An 18,526-nucleotide genomic window follows, 5' to 3' on the forward strand; every position below is an offset into this window, starting at 1 on the left:
AGAAAAACCCAAAACTGAGCAGTTCAAGCTTTTTGCAAAGAACAGTATGTATGAGTATGACCCAAAAAAGGAAATAAGAAACCTTTTGCAAAGAACACGGCTTTTCTTTGTTTTTGGGAAGTATAAACACGGCTTTCCAAGTTGGGTTTGGTTCCTTTGAAAGTCTGTTTAAAGAAGGAAGAGCGTTTCATCACTCTTCAGTCTCATCCAATTATTGATTAAAATATTTTTCCTTAAATAAAATATCAATTTTACTGTCACACTGCTCAGAGACCGCCATTATCGATCGGGACAAGCATTCAATATATATATTTTTTTCGCTGACGTTCATTGGTTTTTGCTACCACTTTGTCTTCACTCTGCAAAGCCATCTGGCTTACTTATTATTATTTTTTTTTGTTGGCTTATTAAAATGACCACTATAAAAGTGGAAGTACACTTTGGTTATTAGTTGTTATTCAATTTACACGACTGCCACTGTTCAGTGTTGACCATTAACTGGTTGTGTTTGTTTTCTACTTCTGAGTGGTGTTTGTTGTTTTTGGGCAGGAATTTGACTTGACAAATGAAAGGTTCCTTGTGCCGGAGATGATCTTCCATCCTGCTGATTTGGGTTCGTCTTATATTCTGGTTTCAAAATACACACTTTTGGGGTTTTAGTCTGATTCTTGAAACAAATACGACGTATGATTCTTTGTTATTGAATGAAACATTACAGTATCCTTTTGTGGTTCATGTTGGCTAGGGGTTATTACTTCTGCAAGTTGTTGCTTGATTCATGTAGACTAGCTGTTTTTGTAGAATATGATACTGTGTGGCATAATAGGAGGTATTTAGAAAGACTTTTTTTTTTAATCACAAATGGTCCTTCAGGTTTACAAAATTATCACGAATGGTCCTTTAGGTTTTTTGGTGACACTAATAGTCCTTTAAGTTGTCATCCACTCATCAAAATGGTCCTTCTGTTAGTTTCTGTTAAAACTGAAGTTAAATTCACATGCCCAGCCTGCTTTTTGAAATAATAATCTCATCATTCCACTCAACTTTCGACCAAACCCAACTGTTAGAACTCTTTCCCTCCATTTCCTCATGGTCCTTCCATTTTGGCGCCCCTGTAGTGTATAACCAATCAAAAAAGTAAACTTATGAAGAAATTGAAACAATCCAAGCTCAAGAGAAAGACCAACAATGGAGAACTCCATAGAAAGACCAAACGCATGGATCAATTGAAATATAGAAGTCCTGCAAATTCATTAAAATACAGAGTCCTCAAAAAACCATTGAACCACATCAGTACTCAAAAAATCAGTTCACCACATCAGTACTCAAAAAACCAGTAACAATGTTCGGGTTGATGAGGTCTCTGTTCACTGAACTTAAATTTGTCAGTTTGTGATGATATCTGGAATATGGGATTGCTTACAATCTGGCTGCTCCTCTCACAGGTTAAAACCAAGCTAAAAGGTCATCAAAAAAGCATAACAGGCCTTGCCTTTTCTCATGTTCTTAACGTGCTTGTATCGTCAGGCTCTGATTCCCAGGTATGAACGTGCAAGTCTATATCTGTGCATTTCACTGTGCCTTTAAGGCTATAAGCAACGTACTAGTAACTAACAGAAGTAACTTATCACAAGTAGCCAGGCCAAAACGGATCAATGTAGTATTCAGACAGTTTATTTATAGTTCAACTTCATAGAAACGGATCAATGAGCTAGCCAATGTGTGCTCCCCATTCCTGAAGTATATAGCATGACATACAAGCAATAGGAATATACAAGAATAGATTAAACAGATATGATAACAAAATTGAACACAGTTCCTTAACAGGTCCAACCATCTAGTGCAGTGGAGCTATTATATTAGCTTGGTACCTTATTCCTGCAAGCAATTCCAAGAATCTTGCTGTACCATCCTCCACACCAGGCACGCCAGGAGCGGGCGGCAACCATCCAATATCGTCAGATGAACCTTGCAATGTTTTCTGTATTCGAGATGCCAGGTTGAAAAATGCAAAAATGAAGCTCAACCATGAGAACCTAAAAGAATGAAACAATGACTTGTAATTAAAAGCAAGAATTATTTGCATTGAGTAAAACAGAATCCAATCTGAACTAAAACTAAAAGAAACTATTCATAGACTCTATGGAATACGAGTCCATCAGTTTGCATAATTGAAATATACTTCTTCTAACTGCAAATTCGAAGATGAGCACATCTAACGTACACGACAGAACTTCTCCAACAAGAAATTGCCAATCTCCAAGCAAATTGTAAACCGTGTAATGGTAGTGTCAACCTACATCAAGATCACCAATCTAACTATGAAGATGACTAGATTGAGATTTGAGAAATGCAAAACAGTTACAGTAAGTCCTACTTCTGATAAACACTTGTAATTAGAAAGGGAAGGAGGTGAAAAAGATTAAATATTACAATTAATCATTCAGTTCACTTAGATTGGCTCATGATGTTTTCTCATGAAAACTAGATTAATTGCTTTACCTCAGTTTTTTAAAGCATACTCAAGTCTTCAAAGATTTGATATTGCAGGAAGCTAATAGCACAGAACGGTATTACCCTTTAAAAGAAAAAAAGAAAAGAACCCGACCCGCCCTGCAGTGCATAAGTTTGAAAAATCGCTAGGCAGTAGGCTTAAAGAACAAAAGAAAAGAACCAGACCCACCCTGGCACCCAGACCCTAAACCCTAAAGAACCAGACCCACCCTGGCACCAAGACCCGCCTAGCGCCGCCTAGACCCGCCTAGACCCGCCTAGCGCTGCCTAGAACCGCCTAGACCCGCCTAGCGCCGCCTAGACCCGCCTAGCAATTTCAGTTACATTGGCAGGCATTCTAGTCTAGTTTATGAATCAAAGCCTTACCAGAGTGACTGAGAAACACTAACATTCTGGAGGCGTTAGCAACAAGAAATGGTATTCTTGTTTGGTTCTGGAGGCATTAGTGACTGAGAAATAAAAGATCACGACTGACCTGAGTACTGGAAAGTACAAAACTTGAGGCTGAATTTCCTTTGAAGACAAACAGAAAAACCCAAAACTGAGCAGTTCAAGCTTTTTGCGAAAAACAGTATGTATGAATATGATCCAAAAAAGCCTTTGGCAAAGAACACGGCTTTTCTTTGTTTTTGGGAAGTTAAAACACGGCTTTCCAAGTTGGGTTTGGTTCCTTTGAAAGTCTGTTTAAAGAAGGAAGGGTGTTTCATCACTCTTCAGTCTCATCCAATTATTGATTAAAATATTTTTCCCTTAAATAAAATATCACTTTTACTGTAACACTGCTCAGAGACCGCCATTATTAATCGGGACAAGCATTCAAAATATATATTTTTTCGCTGACGTTCTTTGTTTTTTGTTATCACTTTGTCTTCACTCTGCAAAGCCATCTGGCTTACTTACTGTTTCATTCTCTTATTATTATTTTTTAGTTTTTTTTGTTGGCTTATTAAAATGACCACTATAAAAGTGGAAGTACACTTTGGTTATTAGTTGTTACTCAATTTACACGACTGCCACTGTTCAGTGTTGACCATAAACTGGTTGTGTTTGTTTTCTACTTCTACAAATGAAAGGTTCCTTGTGCCTGAGCTGATTTGGGTTTGTCTTATATTCTGGTTTCAAAGTACACACTTTTGGGGTTTTAGTTTGATTCTTGAAACAAATACGAAGTATGATTCTTTGTTATTGAATATAACATTACAGTATGATTCTTTGTTATTACTTCTGCAAGTTGTTGCTTGATTCATGCAGATTAGCTGTTTTTGTAGAATATGATACTGTGTGGCATAATAGGAGGTATTTAGAAATTCTAGAACTTGTGTGAACATTGTATGGGATTTAGTAATGATTTTTGCTCATTCCTTTGGGAACTCTATGATTTCTTACAAAGCAAAAGCGCTAACTTGGACCTGTTTTGCAGGAATAAATCAGGCTGGGCTAGCGGAGTGCATAGATCTAGCTGTTAGTTCCTGCCATCTTCATCTTCACCCTGTACTCCATGAAAAGTAACCTTCCAAACTCTTCACCCTGTACTTGAAAGAAAAAAAAAATATTGTCAGTACTTACCCGTGTGTCTGAATGTGTTGGCCAAAATTATTTTAACCGGAGGAAGCACATCTTCATCTGTAGTTCATTTTGATTGCAACACCAGGAGGCATTGGACCAAAGATCTTCATATCATGGTCTTTGTCCTTCCAGTGCTCTAGCAGAATTGGACGTAAATAGCCATGCACATTTCCAGCATAAAAGGCAAGAATCTCCCTCTGAGAAGGGGGTTTGCCTCCAAGATCTCTAAGAGGATTTCTCGCAGAACGAACATATGTTTCCGGAAGAGACACATCCCTTCCTATTTTAAAGCCGCCAGTTACATCATCATTGCAGAGGGCTTTGATGCAACGTTCCATATGGTGCCTTGTTTCATTTGGAGCCTATAAAAGCCAACCTTTCATATTAAGAACAAAGAAGACATATACAAACGAAAGATGCATGGAGAGCATACCCAGTCATGGCAAGCAACAAGAAAAAGATCTGCTGCACCAGTTCTGCTCTAGTAAGGATACTTTGCTGCAATTTTTTCAGAATATTCCTTCAAAAATGGGCGTAGGTTTGTGCGGTTGTGAGAGTTACGTACATATAGAGTGTACTCTATATCCGCGAACTAAATGGCATATAAAACAGATGCGCCTTTCGTGGATCCTTCACAACAAAGCGCTTATATCCCTGCATCAGTTTCATGAACCATCCCTCTGAAGCATATAACCCCTTGAGTATTGGTTGATGGAAGATGGGCTTGTTTCCATCCTTGTCGATATAGATTTTCAGTGTGCGTTCCATAAGTTCATAACTCCTGATAAAGAATCACTTTCTTGTTAAAATAATTTTATTTAAAAAGAGCATCACTTGATAATTGCAAATAGTATAGCCGTGCGGCTAAACCCGGGTAATTTTTTTATTTTAAAAAAATAGTTTAGTCGCACCGCGTACGTTTCAAAATAGTAAAGCCGCGCGGCTATACCGGGGTATTTTTTCTAAAAATTGGTATAGCCGCGCGGCTGTACTGGTTTTCACACGCGGGCGCCTAGCCGCTGGACGGGGCCTTTTTTATTTATAAATAGTATAGCCGCTCGGCTATACCGGGTTTTTTTCTCTAAATAGTATAGCCGCGAGGCTCTACTCTTAACAGCGGGTGTATCCTCTCGTTGTTGTTGCACATCCAGAGGCGGAGTCAATGAAGGCCCACAAGGGTCAGCTGACCATTCTGAAATTCCATAAATAACCCTGCATTCATTACTATTTACCCTTTATATATAATTTATTATTAAAATATGACCCTTCTCAACTTTCCTTTACTTATTTTTTTAATAACTTAATTAAAGAATTACTAACCTAAAAGCTAAATCAGGCAACCAAATGGGAGATATACGGATGAATGACAGCTTGATCATATGTATTGAGAAAGATACATTTGATATTATTGATAATGAAGTGATTATGAAAAGATTTCAAGAAATGAAAACTCACCGAGGACGATTGTGAATGTATTGGAATGACATATGGGTTATTACTAAAGACTTTGTATTACTAAAATAGTTTAGTCACGCGGCTTTACTACGGTAATTTTTTTTTTCCATTTAAAGTATAGCCGTGTGGCTTTAAGTGTTTTGACACGTGGGCACCTACTTGCTAGGTGGGTCCCTTTTTTAACTAGTATAGCCGCTCGGCCATACCCTGCGTATGTTTCAAAATAGTATAGCCGCGCGGCTATACCGGGGTAATTTTTTAAAAAAATTAGTATAGCCGCGCGGCTGTACCTGTTTTCACGTGGGCAACTAGGCAGTAGCCGGGCCCCTTTTTATTTATAAATAGTATAGCCGCACGGCTATACTGGGGGTCTTTTTTTTTTTTTTCCAGGGGTTTTAATTATTTAATTTGTAAAATAGTATAGCCGATCGGCTTTACTATTAACAGCGGGTGTATCCTCTCGTTGTTGCGGTACATCCATCTGAACCCAATCAGTTTGCATTAGGACTTACAGATGGTGGAGTGCATGTACTTGAGCCATTAGAATCAGAAGGAAGATGGTGCACTTCCCCTCCGATTGAGAATGGTGCTGGGCCCAGCACCACTTCTGGAGCAACAGGTTCAGATCAACCCCGAAGGTGACATTTCCATGTGCATGATCTTGAATGTATGTCTTATGTGTGATCCCTTCTCCTGGTCTCACCATAATTTATTTATTTATTGAGGGGAAGCTGCATATTTAGGTATTTATAGTTTTGGAATACTCGAATTAACCCATCTAATTCGTTATAGTACTATTTGAAGGTGAGGCAATTTCCCCTCATTTAGGATAATTGGAGAAGTGATGGAACTGTAGTGTAAGTTTTAAAGACAACGCAGCACCACCGGGCAAAAGGTCGAGATCAGACAATGAGGAATTCAGCTAAAGATTTTGGTTGCTTTGGTTGGTTCGTGTCTAGACTGTTTTATCCCTTTTTTCTTCTAAAGTTGTTGACAAACACGATTACTCATTTATTTTCTCTACTCTTTAGTTAATCTCAAGTGTTAATAAGAAATCTGCTTTTTGCATCAAATGTCTTTTCTCCTTAAGTTAATGTAGTGTATTGCCAAGCAACTCAAAGAGTTTCATTCACATGCAATAGATTTTCTTCTGTATTAAAATTTTAAGAAATTTGTTCTTTTTGAAAGTTATAATCAACTGGAACGAAAGTGGGTTAGTTCCCATTACATTAATTTATTGAAAGAATAGAAACATACAAGTATATTAACTAGCTCAAAATTTAGGGATGAATCACATAGCATAGAAATTTCTTCACCTGCCCGAATCAGCGAGTTTCGAATGGAATGACTACTTTCCCAATGCTTTGTGGATCTACATCTGAACTTGAAGGTTTATGCATTGTCTCAGGGGATGACTGAGCAAGAACAGAAAGGTTAAAGAACAGAAAGGTTTATGCCTTTTCTTGTGTGCATGTCCATGCCAGGGCTGCCAAACTCAGAGTCTTGTAGAGAATATATTTCCTTGTATTGAACAAATTACACAAAGTCCCTATTTATATAAATACAGAAAGTTTACTTAGGGTAGAAAATGATGTAGGCATGAATACAATCCGATTTACAGCAGGAAATGATATAGAAATGTGAATGATTGACCAACTATTTTCTCATACATTTCTTTGGCTTGTAAGATCTGCAAAAGTATAAAAATAAAAAATAAAAAAAAGTAACTGAATTATAAAATGAAACAATATATATATAATTTCACATATAATGTTACCTTATCTTGTTCATTGAGACCACTTTGCTGTCTTTGTTCAATTTGAGCATACCATCCACAAAACTTATTCACAGCAAGTTGAATTGTTGACCAACGGTGCATTAAAGAATTGGCAGTCCGATCACTCACAAAGCTTTTGTATTCATGGAAGTATTCCCAAATTCTCTTCCAATATGTTCCACTTTTTTGCTCATTTCCTTGTACCGCATCCAATCTGATACAAGGAGATTGTCTTCTTTCGTTGTGAAGTTGCGAGATCGTTCCCTTTTTTTGTTGGCTGATTGAGTAACTCTTCGTTTATAGATTGATTGGCCATGCCATCCGTTGATGTTGATTATCATTAAATAAAATGAATAAAAATTAATAAAATTAAAGACATAATTAAATAAATGTTTAAAATATTAATAAAATATAGTAGCATTTAATTGTAGCGAGTCATTATGAGCCCTTTTTCTCTCCTCAGATTTAGGAGCTTTTAAAAGTCTCCCGATTTTAGAAGCTGAAAAGGGAGCATGATTGGAGCGTGGGATGAAATGGTGCAATAGATGATCTTTATCAAGTTGCCCTTTTTTTCAAAGATTTCCAATCTCTGCCTTGGCCCCATCATAAGTCTCTTTAACGAGAAGAACTTGCATCATGAAGATAATATTGTTTTGCTACTCTCATCTAATCATGCTCTGTCATGTGAAATCCTTATCGCCGTGATGAAACGTGATTAGTTCGGGATAGCAAAATAGGGATATCCCTATGATATACAAGTTTTTTCTCATCTTTAACAGCAGCCAGGGAGGCAAGGACGTAACTGCAAAAATGAATTATATTATCGCTAATGACCAAAGTTTTTATAAGGAAAAACAAAAGAACCCTCTTGAATCAAACCTTAAAGAAATTCTTTGGCAAAAAAAGGAGGGTAGAAAAACATTTGAGAGAGAAATCTTAAATCTTAAATTTTCTTTAAATGACAGTGACACCATACTGTGAAAACAGATTATGAGCCTTGAAAGCAGTGACTGTGTGGGGGTAACATTGGATTGGAGGCAAGAAGTACACGTAGTGCAATTCTGGTGTATGTTGAAAACAAAACAGTAAGAGAGTGAAGGGTATGGGGCTCACCAATTAGAGACGTTGATACGAATCCTAAAATTAACTGAATACACCCTATTATAAAATTATTGATTGAATTACTAATTTACCCTAATATAAAATGACCAAAACGAATATATTTAATTGTGAAACAAATGTAATTTTAATAAGTAACCATCTTCAACCATAATCAAAGAAATGTTGTCACATATTGATTCCAGTATGCAACTAATAAAAGAAAAATAACAAATACAAAAATACAAAAGAAACCCGCCACCTTGGCTTCATTTATACTTAATTTCAAGAGAGGGCAACATCTATCTTTCATGGGAACACACCCAGGCAAGTCAAAGAGCACGATGACATGAATTTGGCTCATATAAGTAGGAAAGCTCTTTGATTGATCGAGATGAAAATGACATTGTCTTGGATTTAGTTGACACGATGAATAAAAGAATATAAGTGCTAGCCCACTTGATATACGATGGTCAAGATGATAATCTCGGGGTATGGCAGGGGGTTGGGTACCTGGATAAATTTTTGGGGCCTTGGGTCTGGGGCTGGGCAGTAAGGAATGCTAGCAACTAACATTCTTCCTTAAAATGGAAAACAGAAAAAAAAAAAACTCAACATAAAATAAAAGCCAATACATTTAATAAGGGTCAATATGAAAACAAAAAGTAGACAAATCAAAGTTGTCTTAATTTCTAAACCAATTATATCATCACTTAATCCAATTCATCAACCGGATTTGCATAAGTGGAATTTGACTCTATATATATATATAATATAGATGAAGAAGCTCTTGGCTTTGAACCAGTTATGCAGGAACTGGAATGTACTTAACAATCCAACCAATCAGCCATGACAAAGCAGCAATGCCAAGGCAAGCACTCCATTGCACACAATCAAGCCTCTCAGTAGTAGCAAACCTCTTCAGACATTCCACCATCACCAGTTGAAGAATTATGGAAATACCAATTGTCCCTAAGAACATCTTGTTCTTGAGTAACCCCTTAAATATGTTCTTCTTCTCCATTTCCCTTGCATTAAACTGATTGAAGACTTGGAAAAGAACAAAAGTATTGAAGATAAGGGTGCTGTTGACCTTTTCATCCACACCAAAGATGGATCTTCCCTTAAACTGTAGAGTAAGCAAGATGGTGACTTGATACAAGGCCTGAGCAATGAGGTTTCTCCACATGAATCTGGTTATGAGTGGCGATTTTCGAGCCACGGGTTGCTTTTCCATAAGATGATTAGATGGTTGTTCTGTGGCCAAAGCCAAAGCTCCCAATGTATTCGTTATGATCAGGTTCACCCACAGCAACTGGAATGCTGTCAATACAACTTTACCAGAAAAAACAGCAGCAATAAAGTTGACAACAAGCGCAGCGGCACTGATTGTGAGCTGGAACTGAAGGAATTTTTGAATGTTGGCATGCACACACCTTCCCCATCTCATAACTTCCACCACAGAGGTGAAGGTACCATCTAAGATGACAATATCTGAGCTCACCTTCTCAACTTCATTGCTAAGTTGGACCCCCATTGAAATCCCAACATCTGCTTCCTTTAGGGCCAGTGCATCATCATTGGTGCCATCTCCTGTGACCACAACAACGTGACCTTTTTCCTTGAGGCATTGCACCATCAGAAGCTTGTCAAATGGTGTCGATCTTGCAATTACGTGAATCTTATCAACCTTTTCCATCCTCTCTTCGGTTGAGTAACTTCTGAATTGTTCCCCTTCTACTACGGCGTCACCATTCTGATCCAAATCCTGATCATCAAGTATCCCACAATCAGCAGCTATAGCTCTTGCTGTGTCCACATCATCACCGGTTATCATCTTAACGACCACTCCAGCAGCTCCGCAAGCATCTACTTCTGTTGTGACCCCTGGCCTGCATAAATGCTTTAAACCCACAAGACCTAACAAAGTTAGTCCACCTTCTTCAAGCTTCTCATGAGGAACATCCTCCTCCTGGCCATTCTCTTGTTGAAGTTTTTTGTGGGCAAATGCAATGCACCGCATGCCTTTAGCTAGCATCTTCTGAACAATTGACCCAAAATGCATTCTTTCTTCATCATTTATGGCTTTTGCTGTCCCAGTTTTATCATAATAATTTGAGCACATGGAGAGTATTGTCTCAGCATCTCCATTCCAGTGGGTTTGAATAGCCTTTTCGCTGTTTCTCCTCATCAAAACACCGCTCCTATTTTTATGTGAATCCAAGGTTTCTTCCTGGATTATCATGCAGCCTTGTTTCAATTCATCCATATTGTTCATACCCAAATCAAACACGGCCCAAGAAAGAATTGCTTTCTGATCAGTTGGACTGCCCGTTGTGCTTAAACCAACAGCTTGTTGGAGCAATTGGAGAATGGTCGGTGCTATCTCTGAGAGATTTGTCTCTTGTGTGATTGCTTCATTACCTAGCCAGTACTCAATAACCTTCATCTCATTCAAAGTAAGAGTGCCTCGTCTGTCTGTGCAGATTGTGGTGGCTAACCCCATTGTCTCACAAGCAGATAGTTTCCGCACCAAAACATTATCATTCATCATGGTTTTATGCATTGAATAATTAGCTAGGGTAGTCAAAGTAGAAGCCAGAGGCAAACCTTCAGGAACTGCTACCACAACAGTTGTGATCACCGCAGCTACAATAGCCACAACATTATTCATCACGTCGCCGTACTTGTCCCTGCTGTTTCCTGTGAAATAATGAATCACATAAACCGCTAGAACAAGTAGATCCACTGCCAAACCAACCTTCCCAATACAAGAAGTCAGCTTGTTCAGGCGTGTTTGTACAGTTGTCAGATTCTCATCGAAACCAGGGAGGCTTGCCCTTGGGGAAAGCTTAAAGTTGGAAACAGCAGAGACGATAACAACAAAAAGGACAGCGAAAATGATACCGCCACCGTCGTACCACCCATCTTTCAAGCCATGCAATTTGATACCAAACAATAGAGTGAGTAGTGCGCTTAACAGAAATATCAATATTGCGGCATCCTTGAATGCTTCAAAGACAAAACTCAGAAACCCTTTTGCTGCAGCCAATTCTTTAAAACGTCCAAGTTGACTCATGAAATGGTCAGGGTTGTTTTCCTTCACAATATCAATAGTATTAGCAAGCATTTTCTGATCAATAGCAAGCAATTTCTTCTCGTCTTCTTCTTTGTTGGGTTCCATGTCAATGGCTTTGTAAGAGCGGGAACGCAGTAATGGGGCATTTTTGTCGTGTACTACTTCCTTATACAGTGAAGCAAGAGCCCTGGTACAGTATATAGCTGTCAGAGCCAACCGCCATTTCCGCTTCTGGCGTTTCAGCATCAGCACTGATGAGGAGATATCTTCTTCACTCAAACACTGAGTGAGTTTAAGGACACGGAATAAAGAAATGAACAACAAAGGAATCAAGGCCAAAAGTTGAGGGCAGTACTGTAGTTTGTAGATGGGATGTAGATATAAGAGAGGAAATGAAAATGATATATAGGGTTTAGGGTTTAGGGACGTTGTAGATATAAGAGAGGAAATGATATATATATATATAAATGGAAACCAAAAGTTCCCAAGGAAGCGCTTCATCATTTCATTATGTACACGATGCGAAATTTCTTAAACCTTTCCCTTCTTTGGCGAGACTTAAACCTTTCCTTCAACCATGAAATTTATTAGGATAGCAAGTCATCGTCACTTTTTCTTTTTTTCTTTTTTTCTTTTTATTTATACAAGCAGTATTTGAGAATGGGGTTTTCACACACGGTGTTTCAAGAAAAGACTGTAATAACAATGATCTAATTGAGTGATTTCAAATTTAAGTGATTTTTTATAGAGATAATCTTTGAGAAAATATCTAAAACTAGATGATTCGGATTATTGAAATACAATTTATAGTGGGACACAATGATATTAAACCTCATTTTAAATATGTCAAATGCTTCCTTGGGGGAACTTTTGGTTTAAGTGTGAAACCTCTTTGTACATGTATATATTTTCAAACCTTGAATTACAGGTGTGAAAGTTCATTGTAGCTTCTTTTAAAGGGATTTTTTGGCGCGCTTAGTCAGCTCAGTTTCGTATATCACCGAAATCGATTCACACAATCACTTGGATCAGAAGTGGATAGGTAGGAGAACTGTTTGCAGATGAAGAAGCGCCACAAACAAACAACTAAAGCTACATCATCAGCCAAAAGAGGCCGCTAACCTATCAGCCACACAATTCTTTTCTCTATAAATATCTTTTGCACAATTAGAAACCCTTCATAAATTTCGTGCTCGTGGCCCGTGGGTATCTATTATCTAAAAAACAAGAGGAAAAAAAAAAAACTTTTACGTTAAATCCCATTATCGCTAAGCTACCCCATGTAATCTATAGTTTTCCCGATCTTACCAGAGAAGACAGGTTTATTACACGAACGCTGCCTACTAGACTCTATGTTAATGCTTATTTGTTCAAGTAAAATAATTCATTCATAATAAAGAGCTTTTTAAAAAAGTATCCTCCTTGTGCAAATATTTTATATATATATATAGGTTAGTCGAGCAGTGAGTTCGTCAGACACCAACCACTTGGCCAAAAGAAAATAGCCGTTTTTCACAAATTTTATTCTATAATAGCCCTTGATCTTTACGATGTATCTTTGTTGTCCCTATAAGTGGCGGAACTAGAGTCTAAATATTGGAGGGGCCAAAAGCTGAAAAAGACATGAAATTACATACTGATTTCAAGTTTTAAGTTAATAAAACCTTCGAGTTCATGAGAATTTTTTTTGGGGGGGGGGGGACATGCGTGTGGCTCCGCTTCTCTTTTTTTTTTGGGTGGCAAATACTACGAGGTGGCTCCGCTTCTCTTCTTTTTTGGGTGGCAAATACTACCAGGTGTCCCCACACCCAAAGGATGGGATGAATTCCTGCTCGGGATTCAGCTTGCTCCTGGCCACAAAGTGCTTCCAACAGGTTTTGAACCCCTGGCCATTGACGCAACAGGTAGCTTGCCAACTCGATGTGGCAATTTGCCAATCGCACCACACCTTGTGGCTCCGCTTCTCTCTTTGTTGTCCCTATAGAGCCTCTTTAATGCAAAGGGAGCTATTTAAAATAGAAGTTGTGAAAGAGGGCTATTTTAGCCAATTTCACAAAAAGATAGCTTTTAGGTGTGAGTTTGTGAGTTTTTTCTGGCTGGTAGTAACAGGTAACAGTTATGAGCGTTGGGGGTCAAGATGAAATCATTTACAAAAAAATGGCAAAAGGGAAATATGTAATTACCATTTACAAGGTGAAAACTGAAAATAGTACAGAAGCTTTACCTGCAGTTATTTCATGGGCTAAAATTTCTAACAGAAACTATTTCTACAACTTCACAGAGAGAAAAAGTAGCCCCATTTCTATTTTAGGGGTAGCATTTACATTTCCACCTCTGCTGTCTGCTCTTAACATTTGACCATGCTTAAGCAACCTTACCGGAGTTTTATCTGAAAAACTCTGTTGTACCAAATTGAGTGAAGAGTCATGTGGAAGAGATCATACTTAAGCGGCTTAGCATGCCAGAGAAAATGCTTTTGAACCTTCCTGACCCCTAGCTGCATCTGAAGATACTTCTCTTCTGGTATTGAAAGCAGTATCTCTTTTAAGTTTGGAATGTCTTTCTCTGCAAGAATTACAGAGAATGCACCCCAATCCAAAACCTCGAAAAATGGCGGAACAAAATTATCGGATATGATCACAGGGACGCACTCATAAAATATTGCTTCGACCACTCGTGGGCTGTTGACCTCGTAACCCTTGGGGCAGATACAGTATTTGCTGCTCTTCATATGTTGGATGTAATTCATTTTGCTTGCAACACCAGGAGGCATTGGACCAAAGATCTTCATATCAGGGTCTTTGTCCTTCCAGTGCTCTAGCAGAATTGGACGTAAATAGCCATGCACATTTCCAGCATAAAAGGCAAGAATCTGCCTCTGAGAAGGGGGTTTGCCTCCAAGATCTCTAAGAGGATTTCTCGCAGAACGAACATATGTTTCGGGAAGAGACACATCCCTTCCAATTTTAAAGCCGCCAGTTACATCAGCATTGCAGAGGGCTTTGATGCAACGTTCCATATGGTGCCTTGTTTCATATGGAGCCTATAAAAGCCAACCTTTCATATTAAGAATACATGCAAACAGAAAGACACACACACACACATGTAGGAAATTGCAGTCATTATGGGCTCAAACTAGCACACATTTATGGACAGAACATATGGTGTTCCACTTTTGAAAATGGTCCTTTGGTCGGTTTAAACAACCTCCTCACTAGATTTGGTATTCACATGGGCCGATATGATAAGATTCATTTGAAAGTGAATGCTTAGGTCATGAATCTCAAAACCATTTGGAATCCAATTCTACTCTCTTTGTATCTTATCAAAATAACAAAGAAGACATTAGTCACCCAAGCAAAATCAAGGACAAGGAAAGATGCTTGGAGAGCATACCCAGTCATGGCAAGCAACAAGAAAATGATCTGCTCCACCAGTTCTGTTCCAGTAAGGATACTTTGCTGCAATTTTTTCGGAATATTCCTTCAAAAATTGGCGTAGGTTTGTACGGTTGTGAGAGTTACGTACATATAGAGTGTACTCTAGCATCCGTGAACTAAATGGCATATAAAACAGATGCGCCTTTCGTGGATCCTTCACAACAAAGCGCTTATATCCCTGCATCAGTTTCATGAACCATCCTTCTGAAGCATATAACCCCTTGAGTATTGGTTGATGGAAGATGGGCTTGTTTCCATCCTTGTAGATATAGATTTTCAGTGTGCGTTCCATAAGTTCGTAACTCCTGATAATGGAACAACTATTACTTTAAAAAGAATCACTTTCTTGTTAAAAAAGAAAAAAGAACATCACTTGATAATGGCAAATTAGGCTTCAATGTTGGATTAAAATCAAATCAACTCCTATTTTAATTCCAATTACCTTCTAAACATAGAAACATTTCGAAAGAGAGGGGCATAAAGTTCTCGATCATTTATTGCAACAGGAGGATGCTCGATCTGTGACTTTACAGCTAGGATATCCTGGTCACGTACAGAGGACCATCGTGGTCTCTGCAACAAAATAGAAGAAGTTCGGAACCCCTACATAAACTGATTAAGGGATGATTAGGTTGGCAACAGAAATATTTATACCAATGAACGTGAGGACGCACGGTGCCGCAATAGTATATGATTCATCTCATATATTGATGTTATTGACTTTGGTGGCAATTCACTCTTCATCTTCTTCCTCCCAGGATTTTTCATCACCACAGAACCATTTTTTGAAGTCGCAACATCACTTTTGAAGGAAGTAGAACCAACAGAAGCATTGATCACAGTTGCCAACGAAGCTGCTGCAGGTAAAATGAGTGGAGAGGATGGAAAACCAGTCTTGACACCATCAGATTTTTTTGCTGTCAGATTTGAATTTTCTTTCAAAGTATTCTCAGTAGAAGTTTCATAGTTTGGTAACACAATCCGCTCCAAAGGGAAGCCATACTTAGCCACATTAGCCTTATCCTGAACAGAACCATTTTCTTGATTTTCAATGCTGACCAATGCTAGACTTTCAATTGTGTCTACCACATTCTCAGACGGAAAATCGTGATCAACATTTCTATGCATGGTATTTGCAAAAGTATTATCTATCCCTTTTTCTTCTAATAGTAAATCAATTTCCTTATGTACATCCTTCCCAATCGGTCCATGACCATGTCCAATTTCTCCTCCAAGACCAGAGTTACCAGCAGCTTTCTCCACCCCACCAAACATTGAAACATCAATAAAATCTGAAGAAGAATGTACCGTAAGAGGATTGCGGACCATCACAGACTTGGCAGAAGAATGAATAGAGAGGACGCCACTACCTTTGAATTGTTCTTGAACCTCATTATGAGGCAACAGAGACCGAAGAGCATTTCCATAGGGAAGCAACAATGACTGAAACGATAAGTAAGTAACAGCCACTACCCCTAGAAGAAAAAGCCATCTCCGGGTTTCTACATGGCATATCTTAGGAAATTGAAATGAGTACTTCATACCAGACCCTAATACTTGCCAAGTCCTGCATGAAGTTCCCGCAATGATAAAATTATACATACAAATTACAATCAGATAGGCACTATAGACAACCCAGAATCACACATTGGAAAAACAAATACAAGAATTTGAAGCATTAATATTTGGAATTGTTAACATGTAATCGGGGTAGAGACCAAAACAAATAGTGAAGTTCATGAACAGTTAGAGAGCAGAGAGCACCAATAAGGCTAACTTTGTTACAGTGAAAAAACTGAAACAACAATTCAAAATCACCTCACTCACATCATATAAACATGATAGCAAAATCCTTAATTTAATTACCAAAAAACAAAATGAAAGCTGGCTGGCTGGCTCAACTTAATAGTTATACACACATTAATTAAGCCTCATCATCAATAATGTAACAATGTTTTCTGTACTCGAGATGCCAGGCTGACAAATGCAAAAATGAAGCTCAACCATGAGAACCTAAAAGAATGAAACAATGACTTGTAATTAAAAGCAATGAATTATTTGCATTGAGTAAAACAGAATCCAATCTGAACTAAAACTAAAAGAAACTATTCATAGACTCTATCGAATACGAGTCCATCAGTTGCATAATTGAAATATACTTCTTCTACCTGCAAATTCGAAGATGAGCACATCTAACGTACACGACAGAACTTCTCCAACAAGAAATTGCCAATCTCCAAGCAAATTGTAAACCGTGTAATGGTAGTGTCAACCTACATCAAGATGAAGCAACATCACCAATCTAACAATGAAGATGACTAGATTGAGATTTGAGAAATGCAAAACAGTTACAGTAAGTCCTACTTCTGATAAACACTTGTAATTAGAAAGGGAAGGAGGTGAAAAAGATTAAATATTACAATTAATCATTCAGTTCACTTAGATGGGCTCAGGATGTTTTCTCATGAAAACTGGATTAATTGTCTGACCTCAGTTTTTTTAAAGCATACTCAAGTCTTCAAAGATTTGATATTGCAGGAAGCTAATAGCACAGAACGGTATTACCCTTTAAAAGAAAAAAAGAAAAGAACCCGACCTCCCAGCGCCGCCTAGACCCGCCCTGCGGTGCATAAGTTCGAAAAATCGCTAGGCAGTAGGCTTAAAGAACAAAATAAAAGAACCAGACACACCCTGGCACCCAGACCCTAAACCCTAAAGAACCAGACCCACCCTGGCACCAAGACCCGCCTAGCGCCGCCTAGACCCGCCTAGACCCGCCTAGAACCGCCTAGACCCGCCTAGCAATGTCATTTACATTGGCAGGCATTCTAGTCTAGTTTATGAATCAAAGCCTTACCAGAGTGACTGAGAAACACTAACATTCTGGAGGCATTAGCAACAAGAAATGCTCTATTCTTGTTTGGTTCCCGAGAAATGAAAGATCACGACTGACCTGAGTACTGGAAAGTACAAAACTTGAGGCTGAATTTCCTTTGAAGCCAAACAGAAAAGCCCAAAACTGAGCAGTTCAGCATGTATGAGTATAACCCAAAAAAGGAAATAAGAAACCTTTTGCAAAGAACACGGCTTTTCTTTGTTTTGGGGAAGTAAAGAAGACGGCTTTTCCAAGTCTGGTCCTTTGACAGTGCGTTTAAAGAAGGAAGAGCATCTCACTCTTCAATCTCATCCAATTATTGATTTAAAATAATTTTCCTGAAATAAAATATCAATTTTACTGTCACACTGCTCAGAGACCGACAAGCATTCAATATTTTTTTTTTTGCTGACATTCATTGGTTTTTGTCCTCACTCTGCCTTGATGCCATCTGGCTTACTTAATGTATTCATTATCTTTTCTTTTGTTGGCTTAAAAGGACCACTATAAAAGTGAAAGTACACTTTGGTTATTAGTTGTTACTCAATTTACACGACTGCCACTGTTCAGTGTTGAGCATTAACTAATATTTTGGCATCCTCTGGTCTGGTGCTCCACTAGAAGTAGAAATACTAAATAAGTAAAAAGTAGACAAAATGATTTCGTACGGACCCCATCAGCATCATTTTTATTTATCCTTTTTGGGTGGTCTCTATATTTAG

At 38.2% G+C, this 18,526-nt stretch overlaps 1 protein-coding gene, 1 long non-coding RNA gene and 1 pseudogene across 6 annotated transcripts; all 3 read right to left on the bottom strand.

Annotated features, from left to right (window-relative positions):
* Positions 1-841: 841 nt before the first annotated feature.
* Positions 842-3,168, bottom strand: LOC110750995 (uncharacterized). Of its 2 annotated transcripts, XR_015825800.1 has the most exons (4): positions 2,990-3,168; positions 2,183-2,296; positions 1,872-2,036; positions 842-1,112 (listed from the first exon to the last, which is right to left on the bottom strand). It is a non-coding gene; the product is annotated as an uncharacterized LOC110750995 (long non-coding RNA). The 2 variants fall into 2 exon arrangements; XR_015825799.1 differs by having other exon boundaries at positions 842-2,036.
* Positions 3,169-9,107: 5,939 nt separating this feature from the next.
* Positions 9,108-11,735, bottom strand: LOC110751136 (calcium-transporting ATPase 12, plasma membrane-type pseudogene; annotated as a pseudogene).
* Positions 11,736-13,635: 1,900 nt separating this feature from the next.
* Positions 13,636-18,121, bottom strand: LOC110750993 (putative glycosyltransferase At3g07620). 4 transcript variants are annotated; one of them, XM_021951405.2, is made up of 7 exons: positions 17,883-18,108; positions 17,098-17,202; positions 16,300-16,496; positions 15,584-16,221; positions 15,372-15,502; positions 14,886-15,234; positions 13,636-14,532 (listed from the first exon to the last, which is right to left on the bottom strand). In XM_021951405.2, the coding sequence occupies exons 3-7, from the start codon at positions 16,469-16,471 to the stop codon at positions 13,864-13,866; spliced, it is 1,959 nt and encodes a 652-aa protein (XP_021807097.1). In that variant the 5' UTR covers positions 16,472-16,496; positions 17,098-17,202; positions 17,883-18,108; the 3' UTR covers positions 13,636-13,863. The 4 variants fall into 4 exon arrangements, with proteins under 4 accessions (XP_021807097.1, XP_088100838.1, XP_021807096.1 ...); XM_088244712.1 differs by having other exon boundaries at positions 15,584-16,496; positions 17,999-18,121; XM_021951404.2 differs by having other exon boundaries at positions 15,584-16,496.
* Between the last annotated feature and the right edge of the window lie 405 nt (positions 18,122-18,526).

The sequence above is a fragment of the Prunus avium genome, chromosome 7, assembly GCF_965620075.1.
Source record: "Prunus avium chromosome 7, drPruAviu1.hap1.1, whole genome shotgun sequence".
Lineage (NCBI taxonomy): Eukaryota > Viridiplantae > Streptophyta > Magnoliopsida > Rosales > Rosaceae > Prunus > Prunus avium.

Bases quoted from the DNA above. Each gene is read 5' to 3' on its own strand.
- LOC110750993 (XM_088244712.1), bottom strand. From the start codon at position 16,471: ATGAAGTACTCATTTCAATTTCCTAAGATATGCCATGTAGAAACCCGG. The intron at 15,503-15,583 runs GTATAAATATTT...ATTTTGTTGCAG, and splicing joins GTGCGTCCTCACGTTCATTG to AGACCACGATGGTCCTCTGT. The intron at 14,533-14,885 runs GTATGCTCTCCA...TGGCTTTTATAG, and splicing joins TTGTTGCTTGCCATGACTGG to GCTCCATATGAAACAAGGCA.